The 27,683-nt window shown below is 47.0% G+C and overlaps 1 protein-coding gene across 3 annotated transcripts in view; it reads left to right on the forward strand.

The window, feature by feature from the left end:
* The window catches only part of UACA (uveal autoantigen with coiled-coil domains and ankyrin repeats), a 39,734-nt gene extending 17,291 nt beyond the window's left edge, over positions 1 to 22,443 (forward strand). Inside the window, exons 4-19 of one of the 3 annotated variants that reach the window (XM_064157809.1) lie at positions 978 to 1,042; positions 1,805 to 1,862; positions 2,854 to 2,924; positions 3,029 to 3,135; positions 4,044 to 4,225; positions 5,302 to 5,339; positions 5,936 to 6,022; positions 8,160 to 8,267; positions 9,859 to 9,891; positions 10,719 to 10,829; positions 11,015 to 11,051; positions 12,852 to 12,904; positions 15,016 to 17,700; positions 18,740 to 18,892; positions 19,746 to 19,811; positions 20,572 to 22,443. In XM_064157809.1, coding sequence (XP_064013879.1) covers positions 978 to 1,042; positions 1,805 to 1,862; positions 2,854 to 2,924; positions 3,029 to 3,135; positions 4,044 to 4,225; positions 5,302 to 5,339; positions 5,936 to 6,022; positions 8,160 to 8,267; positions 9,859 to 9,891; positions 10,719 to 10,829; positions 11,015 to 11,051; positions 12,852 to 12,904; positions 15,016 to 17,700; positions 18,740 to 18,892; positions 19,746 to 19,811; positions 20,572 to 20,643 — 3,926 coding nt within the window. In that variant the 3' untranslated portion in view covers positions 20,644 to 22,443. The remainder of the gene's footprint in view (positions 1 to 977; positions 1,043 to 1,804; positions 1,863 to 2,853; positions 2,925 to 3,028; positions 3,136 to 4,043; positions 4,226 to 5,301; positions 5,340 to 5,935; positions 6,023 to 8,159; positions 8,268 to 9,858; positions 9,892 to 10,718; positions 10,830 to 11,014; positions 11,052 to 12,851; positions 12,905 to 15,015; positions 17,701 to 18,739; positions 18,893 to 19,745; positions 19,812 to 20,571) is intronic. The other 2 variants (XM_064157810.1, XM_064157812.1) reach the window with 2 other exon arrangements.
* Positions 22,444 to 27,683: the final 5,240 nt, after the last annotated feature.

Genomic DNA, 27,683 nt, shown 5'->3' on the forward strand with positions numbered 1-27,683 from the left:
ACAGGGTAGATCTTCCTCTTTCCTATAGCTTCCTGTGGTTGACAAAACAGTGAATGATGTGTGTGACTTGCTGCTGACCTTCAGGCAACTGGTGGGGTCCTGCCATGTAAGGTCATGAAGCTAGTAGAGCTTAAGGACTTTGTTTTTGTGCTGCTACAACTGTTTATGGAATTACAGAATTGTTTGGTTTGGAAAAGACTTTTAAGTCCAACCATTGTCCAACTCTGTGAAATCTGAACCGTGTCCCTCAGCACCATTTCTGCAGCTTTGAAATACCTCCAGTGCTGGGGATACAGACATCTTCTGGGGAGCCTGTTCCAGTGTTTGAATACCCTTTCATTGAAGAAGTTGTTCCTCGTGTCCAATCTAAACCTCCCCTGGAGCAACTTCAGGCCATTTCCTCTTGTCCTATCTCTTGTTACTTGGGAGAAGGGACAAACCCCCACCTGGCTACAGTCTCTTTTCAGGGAGTGGGAGAGATCCAGAAGGTCCCTCAGCTTATTTTGTTCCCCAGGATAACCCCAGATCCCTTAGCTACTCAACAGATCTACTCTCCAGGCTCATCTGGGCATCTTGTTCCAGTGCCTCACCACCCTTGTTATGCAGAACTGTCTGTGAATGCCCCACCTAAATCTACCCTGCTCCGGTTTCAAATCATTGCCTCTCGTCCTGTCACCACAGACCCTTCTGAACAGCCCCATCCCAGCCTTCCTGTAGGTCCCCTTCACATGCTGAAGGAGGTAGCTGGGCCCCCCCCTCCCTTCAGATGCTGAAGGAGGTAGCTGGGCCCCCCCGCCCCTTCAGATGCTGAAGATGTGCTAATGCTTCAGTGCAGTATAGATGAATTCATTGGGAATTGGTGTCCCCTGATTAGCACTAAACTTGCTGATCACCAACCCGAGTACCTTGGGTCTGTGTCTGGTGCTTCTCCCTGCGTGTTCCCGGTTGATCTGCAGCTGCTGTTCTTCCCTCCGCAGGCAGAAACGCGTTGCACCTAGCGGCGAAGTATGGGCACGCCTTGTGTCTGCAAAAGCTGCTGCAGGTAGGTACTGGAGAAGACAGCTTGTTTAGGGGCAAGAAGGGGCCCTGAAGGTTGAAAACGGGGCTGTGCCACGTCTTACTGGCACAATTACATCAATTGTAACAATGAGGCAGTCGTGGGGGAAAGACCTTTTTTTGTATTGAAGAACTCGTGTCCGAGAGGGTGCTGAAAGGAAGCAAATGAACCTTTTTGGTCTGCTCACAGAGACAAGCAAATCAAGTTGTGGTTTCTACCTCTGAAATAAAAAGGAGCTGGGTGTCTCTTCAACCTTGATCCTCCTTTCCCAAGTGCCTTTAGGAACAGCAGCACTGAAAGGTCTACCCAAGCGATGGGATCCCCTCAGAGGTCTCTCCCCAAGGGGAGCACTTAGCTCCTCACAGGCTCCAAGGGGAGGGTGCTTCTCCTTGTGGGGCTCTCCCCAAGGGGAGAGTTGGTTTCCCCTCAAAAGATGGATATTTGTGTCCCCAATCTCTCACTAATAAAATTATATTGGGAGCTTCTTAGTTTTGTGTGCTACTTTTATTTTGAGTGTGTTTGAACTTTTGAAGCTTCTACAACTCTTGATCAGTGTCTGTAGAGCATTGTAGTACCTGTAGGGACAGCTTGGTAGTCTGTGCATGGCACCAGGATTCTAAACTACAAACTTAGAGTTGTTTTTAACTAAGTCACCTTTTATTGCTTTAATTCAGACCTCTGAATGCTTCATGCTTGCTCAGTGCAGTCTGAATCTTAGCTGATAACTGGGGCTGCTTGTTTTTACAGTACAACTGTCCAACAGAGAATGTGGATCTTCAAGGAAGGACTGCACTTCATGATGCAGGTAACAGGTTTTGCTTCCCTCCCAGCTGGAGTGTGAAATGTAGATTTAGCTTAACTTAAGTTTCTTAATCCTTCTAATTTTGGCAACTGTAGTAGGAGAAAATTGTTTTCTGTTGTCATGTTTGTCCTCAATGACAAAGTTGTTATCCGTGGGACACAGATGTGCCCTGATAGCCATGAAGGCTACAGGTCTCCCTCTCTACTCTGCCCTAGTGAGATCACATTTGGAGTACTGGGTCCAGTTCTGGGCTCTCCAGTCCAAGAGGACAGGGAATTACTGAACAGAGGCTATGAAGGTGGAGTGGAACATCTTTCTGATGAGGAAAGGCTGAGAGTCCTGGGGCTGTTGAGCCTCAAGAAAAGCAGCCTCAGGGGGGATCTGCTCAGTGCTTGGCAAGAGGATGGGGCCAGACTCTTGTCTGTGGTGCTCAGTGTCAGGACAAGGGGAGATGGGCACAAAATTGGAACCCAGGAGTTTCTACCTAAATAGGAGGAGAGCATTCTTTGGTGTGAGTGTGCTGGAGGCCTGGAGCAGGCTGCACAGAGAGGTTGTGGAGTCTCCTCATGAGAGCTTCCAAACCCATCTGGAAGTGTTCCTCTGGCCTGCCCTAGGTGATCCTGCTGTGGCAGGGGAGTTGGACTTTGTCTCCAGAGGCACCTCCATACCCCTACCACTCTGTTAGTCTATGAACAGTTTTGGTAGAGATTGTAGGTCTGAAGGTCTCTCCTGATGCCTGTGAACTAAGCAAGTGTGAGGAGCAGCATTTCAGGTCAGTGTTAGTAAGTTAAGATCCCATCACTCTGGATTCCCTGCATTCTCACTCTGTTCTGCAGTGTCTCAAACAGTGGAGCTCGATTTCCTCCACATGCTTTTGAGATGGTTGTGTGGGAGCTAAGTCTTGGAGCCTTGTCATGCTTTAACCTGTGAAACATAGATCTGGGGAGGTGTTTGGAGTGTCACCAAGGATATGACTTGCTCTTTGTCTTTCAAGCTATGTCAGACTGTTCCTCCAGCATACAACTGCTCTGTGATCACGGGGCCTCGGTGAACTCAAAAGATGGAGTAAGTTGCTGCTTTGAGTGTTCCCCTGCACAAACCCTGCCTGAGTTCTTGTGTTTTCTCTGTCTTCTCCTTATCCTTATGTCTTTCCCCTTTCCTCTCTGCAGGATGGGAGGACGCCACTAGTGCTGGCCACTCAGATGTGTCGTCCCATGGTTTGTCAGCTGCTGATAGACAGAGGAGCAGATGTTAATGCTAGGGACAAACAAAACAGGTAATGTTTGCTGAGGCTTGTTGGAGTGCCTGCTGACATTTCAAGAGTGGAAAGCTCTCCTTTGACTTACAGGCTGCAGAATAAGAATGCTAAAGTCAGTGGAAAAGAACCTAGGCTTGAGTTCAGAAGTGGCTGTGCTGACACAGATCAGGCCTGGCCTTCTTAATTGCTGCCTCTTGCATCTTGAATAATTGGATTGCTACTGCCAGCAGAGAACCTGGAGTTTGTTGTCTGGAGGCTTTGTTTGTAGAACTGCATCTTGCACCCTTTGGGGTCAACATGCAAAATGATTCCTGACAAAAGTGGTACTTGGTCAAGAAGTACTTGAGTCCCATCATGGCTTCAAAGAAATCTGAAGGCCTTGAAATGTTTGTTCCTATACTCAAGAGGTCAGGGAAGGGGGGTTTGCAGCTACTACTTCTGCCAGCTGTTTCTTGAAGGATGGCTGCTTGTTGGTTCATGAACATGAGGCTGCTGTGGGACAAAGCATGGATCCTTGCATTGCATGTTCTGGAGCTGGCAAGTGTTTGGATGATGTTGCCAGGACTCCCAAGTACTTGCCTCCTCCAGCTTTGCCTAAACCTTCTTGTTTTGTTGTGTCTGAGATCTGCATCTAACTAAAGAGGAAGCAGAAGTCATAGCTGTTTTCAAAACACTGGGTGGCTCTCAAAGGCTTGAGGTTTATGTTGAGTTCCACAAAAATGCTGCTCTTGGAGTGTTGTTTGCTTTTAAACATATATTTAACCAACGACTTTTGAAAGCTTAGCTTTCTCCCTCCACAGGGGAAAGACTCCTTGCCTCACATTGCTATTGTTAGGCACGAGGGTAGGAAGGGTTATTTCTGTGATTGCTCCATTGAAGGGTGAGATCCTCAAGTCTCTGAATCCAATCTTTCTCCTCATCCTCAGGACTGCCTTAATGCTAGGCTGTGAATACGGCTGCAAGGATGCGGTAGAAGTTTTGCTCAGGAATGGTGCTGATGTTAGTTTGACTGATGGCCTTGGTCATGACTGTGCTTACTATGCCCGAATTGGTGACAATATTGACATTTTGGCTTTAATAAAAGCTGCCCTTGAGGATTCCAGCAAAGGTATGGAGAAGCTGGCTGTAATGGTTTGGGTGGGGTTGCTCTCTCTTGTTTAGATTGTGCTCTTCCCACTGTTGTGCCTTCAAGAATTGGCTTTTGTGGTTTTGGAGGGCAGCTGTAGGTTTTTTTTGAGCAACAACAAAGAAGTGATAAACTGGGAGGATAAAGTCTGGTGGTGGTGGTGTTTTAGTCTGAACATGAGCCAGCAGTGTGCCCAGGTGGCCAAGAAGCTGCCAACATCCTGTCCTGGATCAGCAACAGTGTGGTCAGCAGGGATTGAGAAGTGATTGTCCCCCTATGCAAGTATTGGGCACTGGTGAGGCCACATCTTGAATCCTGGATTCAGTTTGAGTCACTCAATCCAAAAAGGACATTGAGGGGCTGGAGCAGGTCCAAAGAAGAGGCAACAAAGATGGGGAAGGGTCTGGAGAACAGGGATGGTGAGGAGCAGCTGAGGGAACTGGGGTGGTTGAACCTGGTGCAGAGTTGGCTGAAGGGAGACCTTCTGGCTCTCTACAACTGCCTGAAAGAAGGCTGGAGTGAGGTGGGGGTTTGGTCTCTTTTGTTCCATCATCTGATACGAGGGAATAGGAAATAGCCTGAAATTGTGCTAAGGGAGGTTTGGTTTGGACACAAGGAAAAACTTCTTTCCTGCAAGAGTGGTCAGACATTGGAACAGGCTGCCCAAGGAGATGATGGAGTCACTATCCCTGGAGGTGTCCAAGAAACCTGTGGACATGGAACACTGGGATATGGTTTGATGGCCGTGGTGGTGGTGGGTTGGTGGTTGGACATGATCTTAGAGGTCTCTTCCAACCCAAGCAATGATTCTATTTCAAGGTAAATGGAGGCTCAGGGTTGCTGAGCCTGGCATTGCAGTGTCGATGATGGGAGTTACTTAGCTTTAGTCATAGAAAAACCTTTTCATTCCTGACTGTTTCCATGGTTGATTAACTGAGGAGGGGTGAATTAACTTCTTGAGATGTCCTCCCAAGATGGAAAGTAGATGGAATTAGCTGCATGAGTCTGAAGGAAATACAGATTTCTTTTAACTCCCTCTTCCTGTTTTGCCTTTTCAGCAAGAGACAGCATGAAGAGAGGGCAGCCTGAACAAAAGGTGAGGTTGAATTAAAGCTTCTCCCAAGTCATTCTGTCACTGGTGGTGTTGAAAGGCTCCTTAATATTTGCTGTGATGCAAAATTAGTTTAGTGTATTATAAAATCTTCACTTCTTGCTTAGCTGAGAAGATTCCCTCTCTACTCAGATGCTGTGGCTGTTGATGTGAGAAATATCTGGGGATTTGCACGTTCAGGATTAGAGCTTTGACTGTTTGCTGGCTGGGTGAGCTCTGGGTGACATCTGTGAGAAGTCATCTGTCAGAATGTGGGTGTTGGTGGTATTGCCTCCCAGTGGAAGCTGAAATGGAGGCAGAGTGGGAATGGACTGAAGCTTGAGGGAAGATTTAGACCTGAGATTAGGAAGAGATTCTTTCCAGTGAGGGTGGTGAGACACTGGAATAGGTTGCTCAGGGAGGTTGTGGATGCCTCCTCCCTGGAGGTGTTGAGGGCTGGGTTGGACAGGGCCTTGAGCAACCTGGTCTAGTGGCAGGTGTCCTTGCCCACGGCATGGCCTTGGAACTGGGTGATGTTTAAGGTCCCTTTTAACCCAAACCCTTCTATCTGTGAACTGAAGGCTTCATTGTTGCAATCCCAGGTTACTAATATGTCACAGAAGTGGAACCGGCTGCACACTCAGGAGGAGGTGAATGTCAAGCTCTATCAGAAGGATCATAATGCTCAGGTAAGTGAGGAGAATTGCTGTGACTGCTCTATTCCCACCCTCACAATCAACCAGACCTCCTCAAGTCAAGATGTGCTTGTAAAATGAGTTAGCAATTCCACTAAGAAAGGTCATATCTATTGCTGCTTAATTAAACCTTAATTGCATGCCTGTAATGTGGCAATTATGCAGATAAGCTATAAAGTTTTTCAGGAACAAAGTACTTGTTTGGATAACAAATGCTTGCAAGTCTCTTCATGTCTTTGGCTGGCCCAGATCTTCACCTTCTGCTCCTCCAGCCTGCAGTGAAATCCCAGGGTCACAAAGCAGGAAGGCTTATGTTACATGCTGTCGAGAGGGAGGTTTAGTGGTGGCCAGAGGGAAGGTTTACTCACGGCCAAACAACCTGTAACATCTACTAACTAGTATTGATTTTTCTCCTCCTGTGACTGTGTCACTGCAGTTTCCACAAAGGTAAACAATGTTTTAAGCTGTACACTGAAAGCTGAAGGCCTTCATTCTGCACCACGTTGTACTGAAGGGATTAGGCCAATGGTGTTCTGGGATGCACGAAGAAGAGTGTGGCCAGCAGGTGAAGGGAGGTTCTTCACCCCCTCTACTCTGCTCTGGTCAGACCACATCTGGAGTATTGTGTCCAGTTCTTTACTCCCCGGTTCAAGAGGGACAGGGATGTACTAAAGAGTGTCCAAGAGAGGCTATGAGGATGATGAGGAGACTGGAACATCTGTCTCATGAGGAAAGGCTGAGAGATCTGGGGCTGTTTAGTCTGGAGAGTAGCAGCCTGAGATAAGAGATCTGATGGATGTTTGTAAATATGTGAAGGGTGGGTGTCAAGAAGGGCCCAGGCTCTTTTTCAGTGCTGTCCTGTGACAGGATGAGGGGCAATGGATACAAATGGGAGCCCAGGAAGTTCCACTTCAGTATGAGGAGATACTCTTTTAGTGTGGGTGTGCTGGAGCCCTGGAGCAGGCTGCCCAGAGGGGCTGTGGAGTCTCCTTCTCTGGAGACTTTCAAGACTAGTCTGGATGTGTTCCTGTATGACCTGCCCTAGGTGATCCTTCTTTAATGTGGGGTTTGGCTCTATCTCCAGAGGTCCTTTCCGAGCCCTACCATTCTATGACTGATAAAAATCTGAGTGCAGCTTGCTCTGAATTGAGCTGAAGTAGTCACACAATTAGGGCAGCGATGATCAGGCAAGAGTTAAAGGTGGTTTATTGTTTGGATGGGAGCTCTTGACAGCACAGAGCTATCATTTTCATGTGCTGGCTTTATTACACGTTACCAGGGTGTCTCCTGTGGCTGCTGGAACAGTTAGCACATTTAAAGGTCGCTGTGCTTCATGCCTGTGAGGCTCTTTCATCACACCTTTGGCTGCAGTGGTTGGGTTTCAGGAATTGTTTTAACATCAGTTATTTTTACTCGTTAGCAGACAGCAGATAAGCAGCCTCTGGAGTGCTGTCAGCATCTTGCTCTGCTTGTGCTTTCAAAACCTCTATGCACCCTGACAGGAAGATGAGCTATCTATAGGTGTAAGGCTTGAGGACTCCAGAGCTTGTGCTTAGGTAAACCTTCAGAATGAAACAGACCTGGAGGAAAGCCACACAATCATTAGGAGACTTGTTAGGCAGGGCTTGGTGTCTGTAATTACTGCTCAAACTGTTGATTCAGATTGGGTTTCTTTAGGTGGGAAGGTTTGAAGCTGAGAGAGTAGGTTTAAACTGGATCATGGGAAGAAGCTTTTTGGTATGAGGGTGGTGAGACTCTGGAATGGGTTACCCAGAGTGGTTGTGGATGCCCCTTCCCTGGAGGTGTTCAAGGCCAGGCTGAATGAGGCCTTGAGCAACCAAGTCTGTTTGAGAGGTATCCCTGCCCATGGCAGGGGAGTTGGAGTAGGTGATCTCTGAGGTCCCTTCCAGCCTAAGCCCTTCTGTGACTCTGTGAACATGAGTAGAATTGTACAATGATTTGGGTTGGAAGGGACCTTTAAAGGGCATCTATTTCAGACTGTGGTCAGCAGGGACACCTGCAACTAGAGCAGGTTGCTCTTAGTCCCAAACAACTTGACCTAGAAAGGCTCCAGAGTATTGTGGTGGTGCTCCTTATTAGTGTGTGGGTTTTTTTCCCTTACTGTTTTAAGGAATTGGAGTTAGAAAATCAAGATTTGAAAGATCGGATGAGAGAAGTGCAAGAGGAGCAAAGGATGCTGCTGGATAGAATCAGTGGGCTACAGCTCCAGCTCAACGAGGTAAGCTTGGTGTTGGAACAACTTGACTTCAAGGTTGGAATAACCACCTGATGCTGGCAGTAGAAGCTTGAGGAGGGAAGATTTAGACTGGAGATTAGGAAGAAATTCCTTCCTGCAAGGGGGAGAAGACACTGGAACAGGTTGCCCAGGGAGGTCATGGATGCCTCATCCCTGGAGGTGCTGAAGGCCAGCTTGGATGAGGCCTTGAGCAACCTGGGCTAGTGGAAGGTGTCCCCATGGCATGGAGTTGGAACTAGATGATCTTTAAGGTCCCTTCCAATATAAGCCATTCTATGAAAGTAGAGAGGGAATCGTGTGAAATTGGGATGTGGCCTTCACTGCTTCCCTGGGAGTTGTTTCTGTACTGCTGTCACTTTCTTCTGCTGCAAAAGCCTTTGCTTTTATAGCACCTAGAACTTAAGGAGACCTTCTGCAACTTCACTCACTGCTACTGCTAAATTTGAGCAATAACACTTATGGCTGTACATTGATGTGAAGGTGAGCCATGAGATGCTCATGCACCTCGTAACCTGGAGATAAACTTCACCTGCACAGTTCACCAGAGGTGCTGTCTGTCAGCTCTTAAGCTCTGCCTATTTTCCACCTGCCATTTGAAGTGAAAACACACAAAAAAAATTCTTGTGGCAAAAAAAGTTTTTTTCAACAGGGAAATTCTCTTACCCCCTCTGTATTTGAAATGCTGTTTTAAAAACATCTGTTTTAAACCCACTGCTTTAGGTCTCTTGTCTTGAGTCTAAATAGGAGCAGTAGAGGTGAGAAGGAAAAGAAACCCAGAATTTTCTTCTTATTTTTCAGCTTTTGGGGGCTCACATTATGCTGCTTCACTGTTTACTTTTGTAGAGGGTTTGAAATGTCCTCTTCTTTGAGGACTAAATCTATGACCAGTAGAGGTGAAGGAGGAAATAAAACCAGAAACAACTTAATTTTGTTGTTAGCTTTTTAGGGGCTCCCATTTTGCTTCTTCAATGTATATCTTTTTTGGGTAGCAGTTTAGACCTCAAAGAAGAGGTCATTTTAATTATGCCCAGTGGAGGTGAGGAGGAAAATAAAACTAGAAAATAATTTAATGAATTTAATTGAATTTAATGAATTTTATTTTGTTGTGTGTTTTAGTTTAGCTTTTTTTTGGAGGGGCTGACATTTTATTTCACTTAGCTTTTGTAGAGCTTTCAATTGTGTATGCAGCTTCCCCTAGGTGTGACATGTGGATAAGCAGAATAATTCTCCTCAAAACCATTTGCTAGTTGAGTTTCTCTCTTTTAACACAAAGCCACAACATTTGTGTTCACTTTCCAATATCAGAAAACTTCTATAAATCTTCTCTTCTGCATCAGGAGTGAAGGAATTAGGCAGGGAAAGAGATTCCAGTTCCCTGCTTGCGTTGCTCTGTCCATCACCATTCACTTCTGCTTATTTTCCTTTGCCAGAGGTTCCATGTTAAAGGGGAATGGTCAGAAGTGTGTAGTGTTAGAGCCTGGGGTAGGTTTGTCACTAAAACTGTGCATAAACCCCTGAAATGATTACTAAAAAATATGATTTGTGGGGGGGATTTCTTTTGTTATTTTTGCAGGAGCAATTGTTTGCAGATGATCTTGAAAATGAGGTATGAGATGTCACCTTAAAGTGTAATAGAGCTTTGAAACAGGGGAAGTAGCCACTGTAGTTCAGTTGTGGTGTAGGGAAAAGAAAAGCTGTCTGAAAGTGCCTGAACACCAGGAAGGACTTCAGAACTTCATGGGTGCTGGAGCCCTGGAGCAGGCTGCCTTCCAGTACCTGAAGGAGGGGCCTCAAAAAAAATGGAGAGGGACTTCTTAGGCTATCAGGGAGTGCCAGGACTGGGGGGAATGGAGCAAAGCTGGAGATGGGGAGATTCAGACTGGAGGTGAGGAGGAAGTTGTTCATCATGAAGAGTGGTGAGAGCCTGGACTGGGTTGCCCAGGGAGGTGGTTGAGACCCCATACCTAGAGGGTACTTAAGGGCAGGCTGGATGAGGCTGTGGCCAGCCTGATCTAGGGTAGGGTGTCCCTGCTCATGGCACGGGGCTTGGAACTAGGTGATCCTTCTGGTCCCTTCCAACCTTGACTGATTCTATGTATCAGTCTAATACAACCTACTGGGCTCATAAGCTGCACAGGATGTCTGCTACTGCAAATAGTGTCTGTAGTCCCCAGGGCACCTTTACAGCTGACTTAAATGTGCCTTTAGTGACTTAGTGCTGTAGTAATGCAAGCCTAATACATGTGAATGAATTAAGCACTGACAGATGATGTTGGTGCCTATTCCCTCTTGTTAGAGGAGCAGGGTTGTGGACCAACTTCAGAATCAAAATCAGGGATTCTTTCTGTGCTGATCTTGGTTAAAGTTCACCCCAAACTGTGAGATGTTAGAAATCTGTCTCTTCTTGGCTATGTGACACTCCTTCTCTTTCAGAAGGATGAGTTGAAGAAAATCCTCAGCACCAAGGAGAAACAGCAGGAGGAAAGCTTAAGAACTATTGAAGCTCTCAAAGCTAAACTCAAGTATTACGAAGTACGTTCAGAGGTAACATAGCAACTGATGGTTACAGCAGTAAATACTTCAGCAGTCCTAAATTGTTAAAAGCCTGAATGATGACCTCATTGTTAAAGCTTTCCCTGCCCTTTAAACCATATAGGAAAACACTGAGGTGAATTTTCAGCTTTTTCTTACATTTTTTTTGTGTGTGTTTCTTGCTGTTGACTTTTTAGGTTGACTTGATGGGATCTGGAAGTAACTTTGGGAACAGTAAGTATATTGAGTTCTTCCAACTTACCATGCATGATGCAGTGTTAGAATACATGGAGAAGGGGTTTTTGTTGTTGTTGTTTTTTTTCCTTTCCTTCCTCTTAAGCATAATGTGTGTGTCCACACCTAGGGGTGCAGTCAGTTGGGTGCAGTTGTGTTTGTACCCAGGTGCTAGGGCACTGTTGATCAGCTTCATGGGTGACTGCTCTTGTGAAATGTCCATTGTCACACTCTGTCTTCCAACAACATGAAAAACAAGCTGGGTAAGATCTGTGCTCTTTGTTGAGCCTTCACCTTTCCATCCTTGAACAGGTTGCAGTGAGGTGGTGGTCGCTCTGTTCTCCCTAGTATCAGTTGATAGACCAAGAGGAAATGGCCTCAAGTTGCACCAGGGGAGGTTTAGGTTGGAGATTAGGAAAGATTTCTTTCCTGCAAGAGTGGTCATTGATTGGAACAGGCTGCCCAGGGAGGTGGTGGAGGTGTCTAAGAAATATGTGGCCATGGCACTCTGGAACATGGTTTCATGGGTGTGGTGGTGTTGGGTTGATGGTTGGACTGGATGCTCTTAGAGATCTCTTCTAACCCAAACAATTCTACCATTCTATGGGAAGAAAACCATGGTCACTATGAAAGCTTGAGTGTGGGCAGGCTGAAAGCAACTTTCAACACAAGACCTCAGCTTTACCCTTCTACTAGAAGTGATTCCATTTCCAGAAGCCAAAGTCTTCTGCTTTCAATGTGGTTGCAGGCCTGGCCTTGCACTTGTGTAACTCAAAGCGTTACTTAATCTGTCATGAGCCATCGTGGGAGCTGTTTGGCTGCCTGTCAGGAAGGATCATTTCTTTGGAGTGCAAGAAGATGCTTCTCCCAGGTGTGATCATGTGCAGACATGCACTTGGCTCAAGGTGTGTGTTTTGCAGAACAGTTTCAGAAGCCTGGCAGAGCTGGGGTGGTTTGTGCATGTTTCCAGTGTGGCTTAATTAGGGAATCGTTATTAGGACAGGAGTTAGGAGTTGATAGGAGAAGAGGAAACAGCCTCAAATTGCACTAGGGAAGGTTTAGGTTGGAAGTGAGGAACAATTTCTTGCCTTGAAGATTGTCAAGGCCCTGCCCAGGGCAGTGCTGGAGTCCATCCTTGGAGGGATTTCAAATGTAGGGCTGAGTGCCATGGTTTGGCAGTGACCTGCCAGCGTTGGGTTAATGGTTGGACTCAGTGATCTTAAAGGTCTCATCCAACCAAAACTATTCCATGATTCTAATACCAGGTATTTCATAGAATCATAGAATTGTTTTGGCTGGAGCAGACCACTAAGTTTGAGTCCACCATGGCCACTCAATCACGTTGCCAAATGCCACGTTTCTGTAACACCTCCAGGGACAGTGACTCCATCACCTCCCAGGGCAGTCTAGTCAAATGCCTGACCACTCTCACAGGAAAGAAACTGTTCCTAATCTCCAACCTAAACCTCCCCTGGTGCAATTTCAGACCACTTTCTCTTGTTCTATTGCCTGATACTAGAGAGAAGAGGCCAACCCTTACCTCACTCCATCCTCCTCTCAGGGAGCTATAGAGAGCCAGAAGGTCTCCCCTCAGCCTTCTGTTCTCCAGGCTGAACAGCCTCAGGTTCCTCAGCTGCTCCTCAGAGACCTGTTCTCCAGACCCTTCCCCTTAAACACCAACCCACAGCCTAGAGCAGTCCTGTTGAACACAACAAACTTGAGGAAGGGTGATAATGGTTGCTGTGCTTCTGTGTCACTGTTTCAAGCACAGGCTAACTTCTGCTTGCTCTTCACGTCTAGGGAAAGAAGATTTGCTGCTTAAACAAGGTCAAGTGTTCGCAGTGGAGTCTCAGGTAATTAATATTCTGCCACTGGAAAGAATTCCAAGATAGTTCTGCTTGGGAAAGCTAAATTCTCTGATTTATGTACACAAGTTAAACGCCGCTTCCGAGGGGAACGGTTTTAGTGCTGCTTGCTCGGAGATGTTTCTTCTTAACGGCTACTGCCCTCTAGAGTCACCGCTGTGGGACAGCTTTGAGTGCTGTGAGATGGTTGAGTGCTCAATGGTCTGTAAAACAGAACCGACAGCCTGCTGGGTCAGCACTCGGAGTGCAGCTGTGTGGTCATCCTTTGAGCCAGCAGTGTGCCTTTGTGGCCAAGAAGGGGTGCATAAAGAGGAGTGTGGCCGGCAGGTCATAGAATCAGCCAGGGTTGGAAGGGACCACAAGGATCAGCCAGTTCCAACCCCCCTGCCATGGCCAGGGACACCCTACCCTAGATCAGGCTGCCCACAGCCCCATCCAGCCTGGCCTTAAACACCTCCAGCCATGGGGCCTCAACCACCTCCCTGGGCAGCCCATTCCAGGCTCTCACCACTCTCATGCTGAACAGCTTCCTCCTCACCTCCAGTCTGACTCTCCTCACCTGCAGCTTTGCTCCATTCCCCCCAGTCCTGTCACTCCCTGATAGCCTAAAAAGTCCCTCCCCAGCTTTTTTGTAGGCCCTCTTCAGGTACTGGAAGGCCACAGTAAGTTCACCTTGGAGCCTCCTCTTCTCCAGACTGAACAGCCCCAACCCTTTCAGTCTCTCCTCATAGGAGAGCTGCTGCAGCCCTCTGATCATCCTGGTGGCCCTTCTCTGGACACACTCCAGCGTCTCCACATGCTTTTTGTAATGGGGGCTCCAGATCTGGATGGTAGTACTCCAGAGTAGAGGAGGAGTATCACCTCCTTGGCCCTGCTGGCCACACTCTCTTGATGGAGCCCAGGATCTGATTTGCCCTCTGGGCTGCAAGTGCACACTGCTGGCTCATGTTGAGCTTCTCATCCACCTGCACCCCTAAGTCCTGCTCCTCAGGGCTGCTCTCCAGCCAGTCACTGCCCAGCCTGGATTTGTGCAAGAGAGATCAAGAGAGGTTCTTCTGCTCTGCCCTAGTGAGACCACATCTGGAGTCCTGGGTACAGTTCTGGGTTCCCCAGTTCAAGAGAGACCAGGAACTACTGGAAGGAGTCCAGTGGAGGCTGGGAATATTCACAGAATTGTAGAATGATTTGGGTGGGAAGGGACCTTAAAGAGCATCCAGTTCCAACCCTCACCATGGGCAGGGACATCTTCCACTGGACCAGGTTGCTTAAGGCCTCATCCAGCCTGGCCTTGAGCACCTTCAGGGAGAGGACCTCCACAAGCTGAGTTTGGTAGTGGAAACTAGGGGAAGACTGTTGGGTTCCTGAGACATCCTTTACTGGACCCTAAATGAATTACTTTCCCCAGTTATTCAGAGAGGAGGCCATGACATACACTGGTTCCTTGAAAAGTTACTCTTCACTTGCTTTGAAGGAGCAGGGGAGATCCTGCAATTCAATGTCATCCAGCAGAGGAGTGATTGATGACAAATAACAAGGGGAATGAGTATAGTGTCCCTGCACTCTAGTGTCAGTAGGGTCTGATGGCTGGGCATAGTCACGTAGAGCGATAGTCAAGACTGAAATGCACAAGTTCTGCACATGGGCAAGAGCAAATGAGTGTTTGTAAGAAAGAAATCTCAGTGCTTTATAGAATCCTAGAATGGCTTAGGTTGGAAGGGAACTTAGACATCATCTACTCCAGCCTCCCTCCATGAGCAGAGACACTTCTCAGCTAGACCTGGCTGCTCAGGGTGTTGAACACCCCTAGGGAGGAAGCATCCACAACCTCCCCGGGCAGCCTCTTCCAGAGTTTCACCACCCTCCTGCTGAAGAACTTCTTCCAAAGATCCAGTCTAATCCTATTCTCCCTGAGCTTCAAGCCATTCCCCCTTGTCCTGTTTCTGTTTTCAGACTTTTTTTTGTCATTATTTTGCTATTTTCAGACAAGTTATTGCTAAATCTCAGGCAAATGCCACGTGAGACAGTTGTGTGTGATAATTCACCTGCCTGTGACTTGTCAGGCTTTAAAAGTGTCTGTTTTCGTGCCTGTTTCCCTGCAGTCTAGGTCTATGCTGAGACCCCTGGAGCTCTCCCTGCCCACCCAATCATCCACATCAGAAAAGGAGACTTTAAAGAAGGAGCTTGACAACATGAGGACCTGCTATGGTGCAGCAAAGGAAGAAATCAGCAAATTGCAGAGAGAGCTGTCTCACAAGGTGTCAGAGTGTAAAGCTTTGGCATCAGAGTGTGAAAGAACCAAGGCGGAATCTGACGGACAGATAAAACAGCTGGAAGATGCTTTAAAGGATGTGCAGAAAAGAATGTTTGACTCTGAAGGCAAAGTTAAGCAAATGCAGACCCACTTTCTGGCTCTGAAAGATCACCTGACTAGCGAGGCTGCTGCAGGAAACAGTAAGCTAACGGAGGAGCTGAAGGATCAGTTGAAAGAAATGAAAACCAAGTACGAAGGAGCCTCTGCTGAGGTGGGAAAACTAAGGAACCAGATTAAGCAGAACGAATTGCTGGTGGCAGAATTCAAGAGAGATGAAGGGAGGCTCGTGGAGGAGAATAAAAGGTTGCAGAAGGAACTTGGGAAGGTGGAGATGGAGCGAGATAAAAGGGGAAGAAATGTGGTGGAGTTGGAAGGGCAGCTCAAAGAAGCAGCAGCGACGTTAGCCCGCTCTGTGACTTCAGAGAGGTTTGAAGACATGAAGAGCTCGCTGTCAAACGAGCTGAATGAGAAAGCAAGGAAGTTGGCAGAGGTGGAAGGAGAGTGTGGGAAACTGCAGGCAGAGGTCCTGCTTTTAAGGAAGGAATCTGAGAGTCAGAAAGCCAAACTTGCTCAGCACATCAAGCCAGAGGACCATGAGCAGATGAGGAGCAGGTTTGAGCAGGAGAATGAGGAACTCAGGAAGATGATTTCTGAATTGTCTCAGAAGAATCAGACTCTACAGAAGGAACTTGAAAGATTGCAGATGGATAACAAGGTGCTGAAGCAGCAAACCCAAATGCTAAAAACTGAAATAAAAAGCCAGAATGTGCCTTTAAAAATACATGAGGAGCTGAAGAAAACAAACGATCAGGCTGTTGGTGACCTGACCAAGAAGCTTTTTGACATCACAAAGAAGTACAACGAAAGCAAAGCGGAGGCTGAGAAGCTGCTGGTGGAGAAGAATGACTTAAATGAGGCCATCAGCCACTTCCAGGCTGTGTACCTGTCACCTGAGCAGCACAAAAAAGAAGTGGAAGCTTTAAAATCTGATGGTATTGAGCTTGAAAAGCAACTTGCTGAGCTCCAGAAGAAATATGACGAGGAACAGGCACGAGTGGGCAGGTTGGTGTCTGAAAACGCAGCCATGAGAGAGGCTGTCCGTGATCAGTACGTGCTGGCTGCCACACACGAGGAGGTTAAAGCAGTCCTGAACAGCACTCTGGAAAAGAGTAACAGGGAGCTGGCAGAGCTGAAGGGAAAAGCTGAGGAGATAAAGCAAGAATTCCTGAGAGTCAGTGAGGAAAATGGGACTCTGAAAAATCAGGTGAAACTCCTGGAGAATCAGCTGCAGACGGAGTTTATAAGTGTGAAAGATCATGAAGGCACCACGGCTGCCTTAAAGAAGAGTGTGCAGGAGCTTCAGGAGAGCAATGCTGCTGTGATGGCTGAATATAAGAGGGGCCAGGAAGAAATTTTGCAGTTGCATGCAGAAATTGAAGCCCAGAAGAAGGAACTTGACATGATTCAAGAATGCATTAAGTCAAAATATGCCCCGCTCGCCTCCTTTGAAGACAGAGAACAAAGCTTTGAAGCCACGGTGAAAGAACTGAAGGTGCAGTTGCAGGAACAGGCACAGAAGTGCAGGGAGAGCCAGGAGGAAAACCAGAAGTTCAAAGTGGAGAATGAAAAGCTCAGAAAGGGTATTTTGTCCATCCAAACCGACTTGCAGCAGAACTACATCCTTGCTGAGAAATCCCGTGAGGTGGAAAAAATGTTTGCCAGCAAAATGGAGGAGCTGAATAAGCAGCTGAGGGAACTGCTGCAGAAATACACAGGTGACAGAGAAGAGAAACTTGAGCTCCAAGAGGGCACTGAGCAGCTTCTGCAGGCTCAGCAGCTTTCAGCAGAGCAAATTGAAGCCTTAAAGAAGACTCTTGGTCACACTGTGGAGGAGCTGAAGGAAGCCCTCAGAAGCAGGAAGGAATGCTATGAGAAAGAAACACTGAAAGTAGGAGAATTGCAGCAGGAATTGTCAGGTCTGAAGAAGTCTTCAGTGCCTTTGCTGGAATATACACAAATGAAGGAACAGCTTGAACAAGAAATTGTAGCCATCAAAACCAGCTTGAGGGAAAAGGAAGAGGAAAGCCAGGTTAAAAATGAGGAAATCTTGAAGCTGCAGTCTGAGATGCAGCTTACTCAGCAAGCTTTAGCAGAACTGGAGAGCAAAGAAGTGGTTGACCTGTCTGAGTACAACTCCATGAAGAGCTCTCTGGAGGCCCAGCTTAGCAGTGTAGCTGAGAGCTTGGCCAGTGTGAACAAAAAGTATCAGGAAGCACGTGAGGAGGCTTTGCAAGCTAAAAGGAGTGAGCTCTCCTTGAAGGACGAGAAGGAGTTGCTTCAGCTAAGGAGCTGCAGCATTGAGCAGGAAATTAAAGACCAGAAGGAAAGGTGTGATAAATCCCTGAGCACAATTATTGACTTGCAGAAGAGAATTCAGGAGTCTGCAAAGCAGGTGGAAGCCAAGGATAACAAGGTGGGATGTCAGGTAGCTCCTTACTCCTAATCTGAAGGCCAGGTTGGATGAGACCTTGAGCAGCTTGGTCTAGTGGGAGGTGTTGGAACTGGATGATCTTCAAGGTCCCTTCCAACCCAAACCGTTCTGTGCTTAACTGGGCTCCAAATACAGCAACTTAAGTATTCAAGCATGACTTTGTGTTCTCAGTGTTAGGCAGCCAGGGCAGCCCCAAATCTGAGGTCAAGGCCTGATTTTGTTCATACTATGCTAAATTTTTCTAAGTCCTTTCAGGTGTCACATTTAAATTGTCAGAACTTCCAAGGTGGGTTTGACACTTGTGGAGTGGTTAGAAGCTCGCTGTCCTGTTAGAGTTGGGTCTGTTTAGCATCTCTGATGCATCTGCTCATTGTTCTTCAGAGAGACTTTAAGTCAGTTTTCTAATGAGCAGGAGTAATTTATGTCACTGGCTGACCTCCAGGACCCTTACCTTACTTTACAGATGTCAGTGCTAGGAAGCAGAATGTGAACCAGTGATAGCAAGTCATGAATTACAGAGTCACAAAATGGCTTGAGTTGGAAGGGACCTTAAAGTTCACCTAGTTCCAACTGGCCTGTCACGAGCAAGGACACCTTCCACTTGACCAAGTTGCTCAAGGCCTTGTCCAACCTGGTCACAAACACTTCCAGGGCTGAGAGCTGTCCACAGCTTCTCTGGGCAGCCTGTTCCAGTGTCTCACCACCCTTACAGTAAAGAACATTAGCTGGTGCATTGCCAACGTTTGCTGATCTTCATCAGTATTTGATTGAATCCCAGCCTGGTTTGGGTGAGAAGGGACCTTTCAAGCTCACCCAGTCCAAGCGCCCTGCAGTCAGCAGAGACATCTGCAACTAGAGCAGGCTGCTCAGTGCCCCAAACAGCCTGACCTGGGATGGGTCCAGGCATCTCATGCCTCTCTGGGCATCCTGTTCCAGTAAAGAATGCTAGAGGAAATGAAGCTTTTGGTAAATGCCACATCCTTGAATGAGTTTTTCCTGTGCTTTTGGCTTTCTTTTAAAGATAACAGAGCTGCTGAATGATGTCGAGCGGTTAAAACAAGCTCTGAATGGCTTGTCCCAACTTACCTACACCACTGGCATCCCCTCCAAGAGGCAGAACCAGCAGGTTGAAATGCTGCAGAACCAAGTGAAAACTCTGCAGCAGCAGCTGGCTGTAAGTAGTCACACAAGGTGTGGTCTGAGATGCGGCGGTTTCTCATAGAGGCAAGGGAATAGCTGTGTGGCCACTGCAGTCCTGGGATGTCTCTAAGCTTAGCCTGTCATGTGCTTGGGTGGCCAAGAAGGCCACCCACATCCTGGCCTGGAACAGGGGCATTGTGACCAACAGGACCAGGGAGTTAATTGTCTTCCTGTACTCAACTCTGGTGAAGCCACACTTTCAATCCTGGGTTCATTTTGGGGCTCTCGATCCCAGAAGGACATTGAGATGCTGGTGAAAGGTTTGGAGAACAGGTCTGATGAGGAGCAGCTGAAGGACCTGGGGTTGTTCAGTCTGGGGCACAGGAGACTGAGGAGAGATCTTCAGGAGAGGAAAGGAACACTTTATTCTGGGCTTTTGTGCAGAAACATCTCGTGTGGCTTCAGCAGCGCTCATGATCAGAGCACCACATGTGAGCAGAGTTAGCTGCTGGTAAATCTGCCCAGAGCTAGGATGTGTCTTTGGCAACATTTGTACAAGGCAAAATGCTAAGTTAGGTGGTTTTAAACCAGCAGCTGATGGTGCTGATGAAACAAGATGTTCATCTTATCACCTGGGCTGACAGCCCAGAGCAGCACATCCCTGATAGCCTTTGGTGAAATCGCTTTGCTCCAAGCAGGCAATAAAAGAAGTGAAGCAGTGAGTTGTTTCTTGGTTAATGGAGGGGGATATGGTGACTTTAACCTTGACATTCTGCTTGGGCTGGCTTGTGTGTGTGCAAAACCAAGCCCCCAGGGTTGGAAGCAGGCAAGAGCAGATGTGAGAAGTGTGCTGATTTCCCCTCCTTTCCCTGTCTCATTGTTTTTAGGACGCTAAAAGGCAGCATCAAGAGGTCGTTTCAGTTTACCGGACACATCTCCTTAGTGCTGTACAGGTATGAGGGCCCCAACTTCAGAGTCTTCTACTCTGTCATCTCCCTGTAGAGAGTCTTGAGGCATATTTCCAACTGGAAGACTAACTTAAAACTAGCTTCAAGTTTCTGTTTTCATGTGGAGTTTTAAACTCCACAGCTGTAACTTCTCTGTGCCATCTTCTTGTCACTTGTCTTTGTGTCACTAGGTAGAACAATAACCTGTTTAGAGGTGTCTGGTGCGTTGTTAATTCTGGACAGAGGTTGAGTAGAAGTCAGAGCCTTGATGCAGATTTATCCTGTGGCTCTCACTGGACATAATGCTGATCAACTAAGTCAACTCTTATGACTTGAGATAGTTAACCTGCAATTGAGTGGCCATGACTGCTGCAGCAGCAGCTGTAGGTTCTGGAGGATGGGAACAGTAATTTCTTCCCCCATCCTCTTTTCCTCAAGGAAACTGCTGTGTCAGAGAGAAAAATCACAGACACAGAGCATTAGGGGTTGAAAGGGACCTCCAGAGATTGTTTGGCCCAACTCCCCTGCCAAAGCAGGATCACCTGGGGCAGGCCATGCAGGAACACATCCAGGGTGGCTTTGAAAGTCTTCATTTCTTTCTGTCCTGAGAAAGGAGTAACAGAATTCCCAAAGCAGGTCAGATCTGCTCAGAGTAGTGAAAATACACCAATGAGTGAAAGCTTTTTTGGGCTAGTCTGGAGGAATCTCCCAATCTTAGCTGATTTTTTTGAGATTTTAATTTCTTTGACCTGTTTGCTTGCTCTAGGGTCACATGGATGAAGATGTCCAAGCTGCTCTGCTGCAGATCATTCGAATGAGACAAGGACTTGTTTGCTGAGGTGCTGTAGTGCCCATTGCTCTTGAAGGCTGCTGCATCTTGGAGTGCTGTGATGATGATGGTAGTAGTGCTAACCTTCAGGAGATGTATCCAATTCTAGTAATGTAGCTGCAAGTAGAACCTCCAAAGCTGAAGTATTCTCTCCTTGTCAAACACTACAACAGGGCTGCTAACTTTCAGGTCTCGACACTACAACGAAGGATGTAGGAGCATCTTCACAAGCTGGCTGTCAAAATGATGACATGGTAGATAAATTATTGTGATGTCTGATTGACCAATTGAGGAAAGCAAGGCCTGGAGACTCCAGGTTTATGAACTCTAATGCTATGCTTATAAAATAAACTGTTCAGATGAGCTTGGCTAAGTATAGTAGCTGTATATCTCCTTTCCATCATGAAGAGGAGGTGGCTGTTCTGTCACAGAAGCTGATGAAGACTGCCTGAAGTGTACTTTAGGAAGCCAGCTGCAAAGGGTAGAGGAGAGCTATTTCAGGGGGAGTGTTGTGACTTGGCTGGCCAAGTTACAGGCTTTATTTAAGTACAAGCTTCAGCTGTAGTGCCTTTGCTTTATTTTTTTGCAAGACTTAAATCAGGTTTTCCATCAAAACACTCATTTTGTTTGCTCCCTTTCTCCCTCCTCCAGATTTTCTGGTGGTGGTGGTGGTTGTTGTTGTTGTTGTTTCAGGAATGGTTTATTATATCAATGAAATGGTGAGGCTGGAGTGTCACAGCTTGTAGAGCAGCAGCTTTGCTCTAAATTCAACAGTCCTGCTTCTCATTTCATTCTTCATTAAGCCTCATATGGGTGCAGAGTGAGCAGTTCGTTAAACTGGACACTAAATGATTCAGGTATTGGATTTTTCCAACACCTCTCTCATGGAAGTGGAAGGCATTTTCCACTTAACTGGAATTTATGCACTATAACCTCGAGATGCAAATGGTAAAGATGAATGAAAAGGAAGGTTTTTATTTGCCTGGGGTCTACCTGGGCTCATACAAGATAGGAATTGAGTAGTAACTGAAGCGAGATGATCCCATAAATATGTTTTATGGAAGGGGGGGGGGGAAAGGATATTAGGAACTAATCAAAGGAAGTAATTGAGAAATGAGCTTGCTAATGGATGTGGCTGTTGGAATAAAGCAAAGTGCTCTCAGTAGCTGTGTTAACTTCAGCCTGCTTGGTTGAAAGCTTCTAACTGGCACCTAGAAATCTGGCATCAAACTTCTCATTCTAAGGGCTTAAGTCAAGGAGCAGCCTTGGGAAGCTCACTGTTAGCTGGGCTTGCCAACAAGCTGCACCTCACAGCCTTAGGTCTCCTTTAGGTTATTTTTTTTCCAGTGGTGTTCTGTTTGTTTTCTGTGTTTTGTTTTTTTAATCCCCATTTGGGGATTAAAGAAGTCTTTTAGAGTTGAAGAGGAGCCAACTGCCACACGGAGCAGGCTCCAGACCTAGTGCTGAATGTGCAGGGGCAGGTTTTACCCTAGAAATACACTTTAATATATGACTTAAATGTGTCTGTCCTTCCACAGATCTCCTGCTGCTTTCCTTTTTCATATCTTAGAGGGCTATTCCAGGAACCATCTCAGAAGATATATGTTACTGTTTTTAGCCAAATGCTTCTCATGATTGCATTACTTGAAGCTCTTATTTAGAGAACATTTGTTTTGATAGACTAAGTCTGGCAGGTTTTGCTGTTGTAATGTGTCCTTACATCAGGGAGTTCCATGTTTTCTTCTCTTGCTCCCTTATTACAGTACCAATAAAATGTGGTGGGTTTTCTTCCCCCTTCCTCTTTTTTTTCCCCTCCTCCTCTTTGTTTTTATTGTAGTGGTCAATTCTGTAAATGGTTTGGCAAAATGATGTGGGGGAGTGAAGGGTGTTGAGGGTTGGGAATGGATGAGCTTGAAAAAAGGCAGGTGAAAAACAGGGTTGGTTTTTAGATGCTTACTGGGATTATTGTTGGGGTTTTTACCTATTTCCAGAGCTTTGGGTTGGTTTTTAGATGCCTTCTGGGATTATTGTTGGGGTTTTTACCTATTCTCAGAGTTTTGGGTTGTTTTTTAGATGCCTTCTGGGATTATTGTTGGGGTTTTTACCTATTCTCAGAGTTTTGGGTTGGTTTTTAGATGCCTTCTGGGATTATTGTTGGGGTTTTTACCTATTCTCAGAGTTTTGGGTTGGTTTTTAGATGCCTTCTGGGATTATTGTTGGGGTTTTTACCTATTCTCAGAGTTTTGGGTTGGTTTTTAGATGCCTTCTGGGATTATTGTTGGGGATTTTACCTATTTTCAAGGTTTTGGGTTGGTTTTTAGGTGCCTACTGGGATTATTGTTGTGGATTTAATCTCTTTCCAGAGTTTTGGGTTGATTTTTAGATGCCTACTGGGATTATTACTGGGGGTTTAATCTATTTCCAGGGTTTTGGGTTGGTTTTAAAATGCCTACTGGGATTATTATTGGGGTTTTAATCTATTTCCAGTTTTGGGTTGGCTTTTTGGATGCCTATTGGGATTTTTATCTATTTTCAGAGTTTTGGGTTGATTTTTAGATGCCTACTGGGAATATTGCTGGAGGGGGGTGTGTGTGTTACTTATTTCTAGGGTTTTGGGTTGGTTTTTAGGTACCTGCTTGGTGTGGTGGTGTTTTTTGTTGTTTCTATCTATTATATCCAGAGTTTTTGGTTGGCAAAATTTTGAAGTGGTCTGCAAGAAACCTAAGGAGGAAGTTTTTCCAGGAGCTGGTCATACAGGAACCTGTCCAAGTGAGTATTGAATGTCTCCAGAGAAGGAGACTCCACAACCTCTCTGGGCAGCCTGCTCCAAGGCTCTGCCACTCTCACATGAAGTAGTTTTTTAATGTTCACCTGGAACCTCTTCTGCTCCTGCTTGAATCCACCGCCCCTTTCCTGACATTAGACATCTCTGAGCAGAGCCTGACTCTGTCCTTCTGGCACTGCCCTTCACGTGTTTATCAACACAAATGAGGTCACCTCTCAGTCTCCTTTTCTCCAAGGTGAAGAGCCCCATCTCCCTCAGCCTGTCCTCACAAGGCAGATGTTCCCCTCCCTTCAGGATCTTTATAGATCAGTGCTGGACTCTTTCAAGCCCTGACTTTGAGGGACTCTGAGTACTGGACACAGTACCTTGAGTGCTGTGTCCAGTTCTTGGCCCCTCAATTTAAGAAAGATGTTGAGGTGCTTGAATGTGTCCAGAGAAGGGCACCAAGGCTGGTGAGAGGCCTGGAGCACAGCCCTGTGAGGAGAGGCTGAGGGAGCTGGGGTTGTGCAGAAGAGGAGGCTCAGGGCAGACCTCATTGCTGTCTACAACTACCTGAAAGGAGGTTGTAACCAGGTGGGGTTGGTCTCTTCTCCCAAGCAACCAGTGACAGAAGGAGGGGCACAGCCTCCAGCTGTGCCAGGACAGGCTTAGGCTGGATGTTAGGAAGAAGCTATTCATGGAAAGAGTGATTGACATTGGAATGGGCTGCCTGGGGAGGTGGTGGAGTCACCATCCCTAGAGGTGTTCAAGAGCAGCCTGGCTGAGGCACTTAGTGCCATGATTTAGTTAATTAGGTGATAGGCTGGACCCAATGATCTTGAAGGTCTTTTCCAACCTGATCATAGAATCAACCAGGTTGGAAGAGTCCTCCAAGATCATTCAGCCCAACCTATCACCCAGGATTATATCCAATCAATGCTGTGATTCTGAGGTGCTTCTTCAACTGAGAGGCGCAGAACTGGACACAACATTCCAGACGTGGCCTCTAAAGAGCAGAGTACAGGGGGAGGAGTCCATATCTCAGTGGCCTCCCCATGGCACTGCTTCATCTGTGTGATTGGCCAAATGAAACCCAAGCTATCACCTGCCTGGGAAGGAAGCTTTCAGTAGTTCCACGTTCACTGCTCAAGGGGAAGAAGAAGAAGAAATGGGAGGTCACCAAGATGTCAAATGTAAATGAAATGCATCTCTGAGAGGTTGGAGAGGTGCCTCAGAAGAGAGATTTCATTCCATCAGCCAGCAGAGCAACGTTAATAAGGTAATGCAAGTAATAAGGTAATAATGGATGGCTGGCACAACGTTCCTCTGATGCGACAGCACTTTGGAAGGGGAATATTTGACTTGGAAATGCCTCTGAATCCTGGGAAGTTTATAGAGATGACTGCTCTTTTTTTTGTCAGTCAATTTAATGCTTGGCATTGCTCTGCCAGCTCAGAAAATGAACTTTTAATAGAAAAAACATACACATAATTCAGTCACAGCTATTAGAGCCGATGGGGCTTTGCATTAAGTGAAAGAGATGTTGAGCGTTTAAAGGGCCATTAAATTGTGAAGCTTTTTTGCTGTTGGCCTCACAGCCTCCAAGCCAACACTCTGCTGGGAGGAAAAAAAAATGATTTTTTAACGTTTGCAAAGTGGTGCAGGGTGATGGGAAGGGAAAGTGTTTGAAAGGAAAAGCTGACAGGAAAATTGGGTCGTCTTTTTGCTTTGTGACCAGCCTGCTTTATTGCACAGAATGGTAGGGGTTGGAAGGGACCTCAGGAGATCAGCCAGTCCAACCCACCTGTCAAGGCAGGGTTGCTTAGAGAAGCTCACACAGGAACATGTTCAGGTGGGTTTGCAGTGTGTCCAGAGATGGAGACTCCACTGTCTTCCAGGTTAGCCTGCACCAGGAATCTGCCACCCTTAAATTCAAGAGGTTCCTGTTCATGCTGCTGCCTACAGCTACCTGAAGGGAGGCTGTAGCCAGGTGGGGGTTGGTCTCCCAGGCAACCAGCAACACAAAAAGGGGACAACAGCAACAGAACAAGGGGACACAGTCTCAAGTTGTGCCGGTGGAGGTCTAGGCTGGATGTTAGGAGGAAGTTGTTGGCAGAGAGAGTGATTGGCATTGGAATGGGCTGCCCAGGGAGGTGGTGGAGTTGCTGTCCCTGGAGGTGTTCAAGGCAAGACTGGATGAGGCACTTAGTGCCATGGTCTGGTTGATTGGCCAGGGCTGGGTACTAGGTTGGAGTGGATGATCTTGGAGGTCTCTGCCAACCTGGTGATTCTATTCTATGTTCACATGGATCTTCTGGTGTTCCAGTTTGTGCCCCTTATCCCTTGTCCTGTCACTGGGCACCACTGAGCAAAGCCTGGTCCCACCCTCCTGCCACCCACCCTTGAAGCATTGAGCAGCATTGATGAGCTCCCCTCTCAGGCTGCTCTTCTCCAGCCTAAACAGCCTCAATTCTCTCAGCCTCTCCTCATCAGAGATGTCTCAGTCCCCTCACCATCTCTGTAGTCCTTTGCTGTACTCTCTCCAGCAAGTCCCTGTCCTTGAACTGGGGAGCCCTGAACTGGACAAAAGTGGCCTCACCAGGGCAGAGGAGAGGAGGAGGAAAACTTCCCTCTCTCTGCTGGCCATACTCCTCTTGGTGCACCCCAGGATGGGATTGACCTTCCTGGCACATTGCTGGCTCCTGGACATCCTGCTGCCCACTGTGGCTCCCAAGTACTTTCATCATAATTAGTTTCACAGCCCATTGAATGTTGAGGGTTTTTTGCTCATGTGCTCTTAAAATAATGTGGAGAAGCCTCTAAAAAGCCTCAGCAGGGCATCAGGTTAGAGTTTTATAATGCTGCTGGGAGTATTGTAAATGAAGATGAGATCTTTCCAAAGGTTTCCCATATCTTGAGGGTCAGCTTTAGTATTTGGAGTGCAAAGACCTTTCTAGTTAGTGCTTTGTCTTGCCAAGGTCCTTGCTGGAGTTCAAGTCTTGTATGATGTTGATGAACATACAGATAGGTGTCAGTGTGACCTGGCCACAACAGGTTTCACAGCATCGCAGTATGGGAGGGGTTGGAGGGGACCTCAGGAGATCACTCAGTCCAACCCCCTTACTAAGGCACCCACAGCAGCTGGCCAGCATCAGAGTGGCCAGGGAGACTTGGAAGCTTTCCAGAGAAGGAGACTCCACAACCTCTTTGGGCAGCCTGCTCCAGGGCTCCAGCACCCTCATACCAGAGTTTTCTCCCCTTGTTCAGCTGGACCCTCCTGGCTTCCAGTTAGTGCCCATTGCCCCTTGATCACTGCTGTGACATGGGAATGGTCTTCTGGCTGTGCAGATCCTTCTCAGTGTGTAAATTCCTGAAAGAAGGAGGTTTTGGTTTCGAGGGAAGCAAAGATGGGAGAGGTGAGGCACATGACCTTTCTGTCTCTAGGAAAATTAAGGAGAGAAACATGATGGTGGTGGTGAAGTGCCAGTTGTGAGATGCCAGCATAAACCCCCTTCCAGAATATGACCAGGAGTGGAGCTTCAGTGAAAGAGCCAAAGCTCTTTGGGCTTTCTGTGTGTAGAGGAGGCCAAGGACTTGCAGAAGGGTAATGGCCAGGTTCTGAGAAGAAATGGGTTGAGAAATGCCCATTAAGTATTTATGGGCCTGCCTTGAAATGATGAAGCTGGAATAGGTTCCAGCTGGTGAGCTGTTAGAGGAATGTCCTGGAAATGGCAGCCTGGCTGGTGAGCTATGATATTAAAGCTACCAGTGCATGGCCTACAATCAGGACATCGTCCTCCAGGCTTGAGAGCTGGCTGAGAGGGCTCCTCTGAGCTCCATCACACTTTGAAAACCTCTAACTTGAGCTCAACACTGAATTCCTAGGCAGCAGGAGTTGGCTTTCCTTGCTTTGGCAGCTTCTGTGCTGCCCAGCAACAGGGCAAAAGGTAACAGGCACAAGCTGGAACCCAGGAGGTTGCATCTGAAGATAAGGAGAAACTCCTTGGCTTTGAGGGTGCCAAATCCCTGGAGCAGGCTGGACAGAGAGATTTTGGAATCTCACTCTGGTGAGATTCCAACCCCCCCTGGCCATTGTGACCCTGGGCAAGCTGCTGTGGGTGACCTTGCCTGAGCAGAGGGGTTGGGCTGGGTCATCTCCAGAGGTCATTTCCAGCCTCCACCATGCTGGGATTCAGAGTCCAGCAAAGGACTACAAGGATGATGGAAGGGACTGGAGCACTGCCTCATGAGGAAAGGCTGGGAGACCTGGGGCTGCTTAGTCTGG

Source organism: Pogoniulus pusillus, chromosome 17 (assembly GCF_015220805.1).
Source record: "Pogoniulus pusillus isolate bPogPus1 chromosome 17, bPogPus1.pri, whole genome shotgun sequence".
Lineage (NCBI taxonomy): Eukaryota > Metazoa > Chordata > Aves > Piciformes > Lybiidae > Pogoniulus > Pogoniulus pusillus.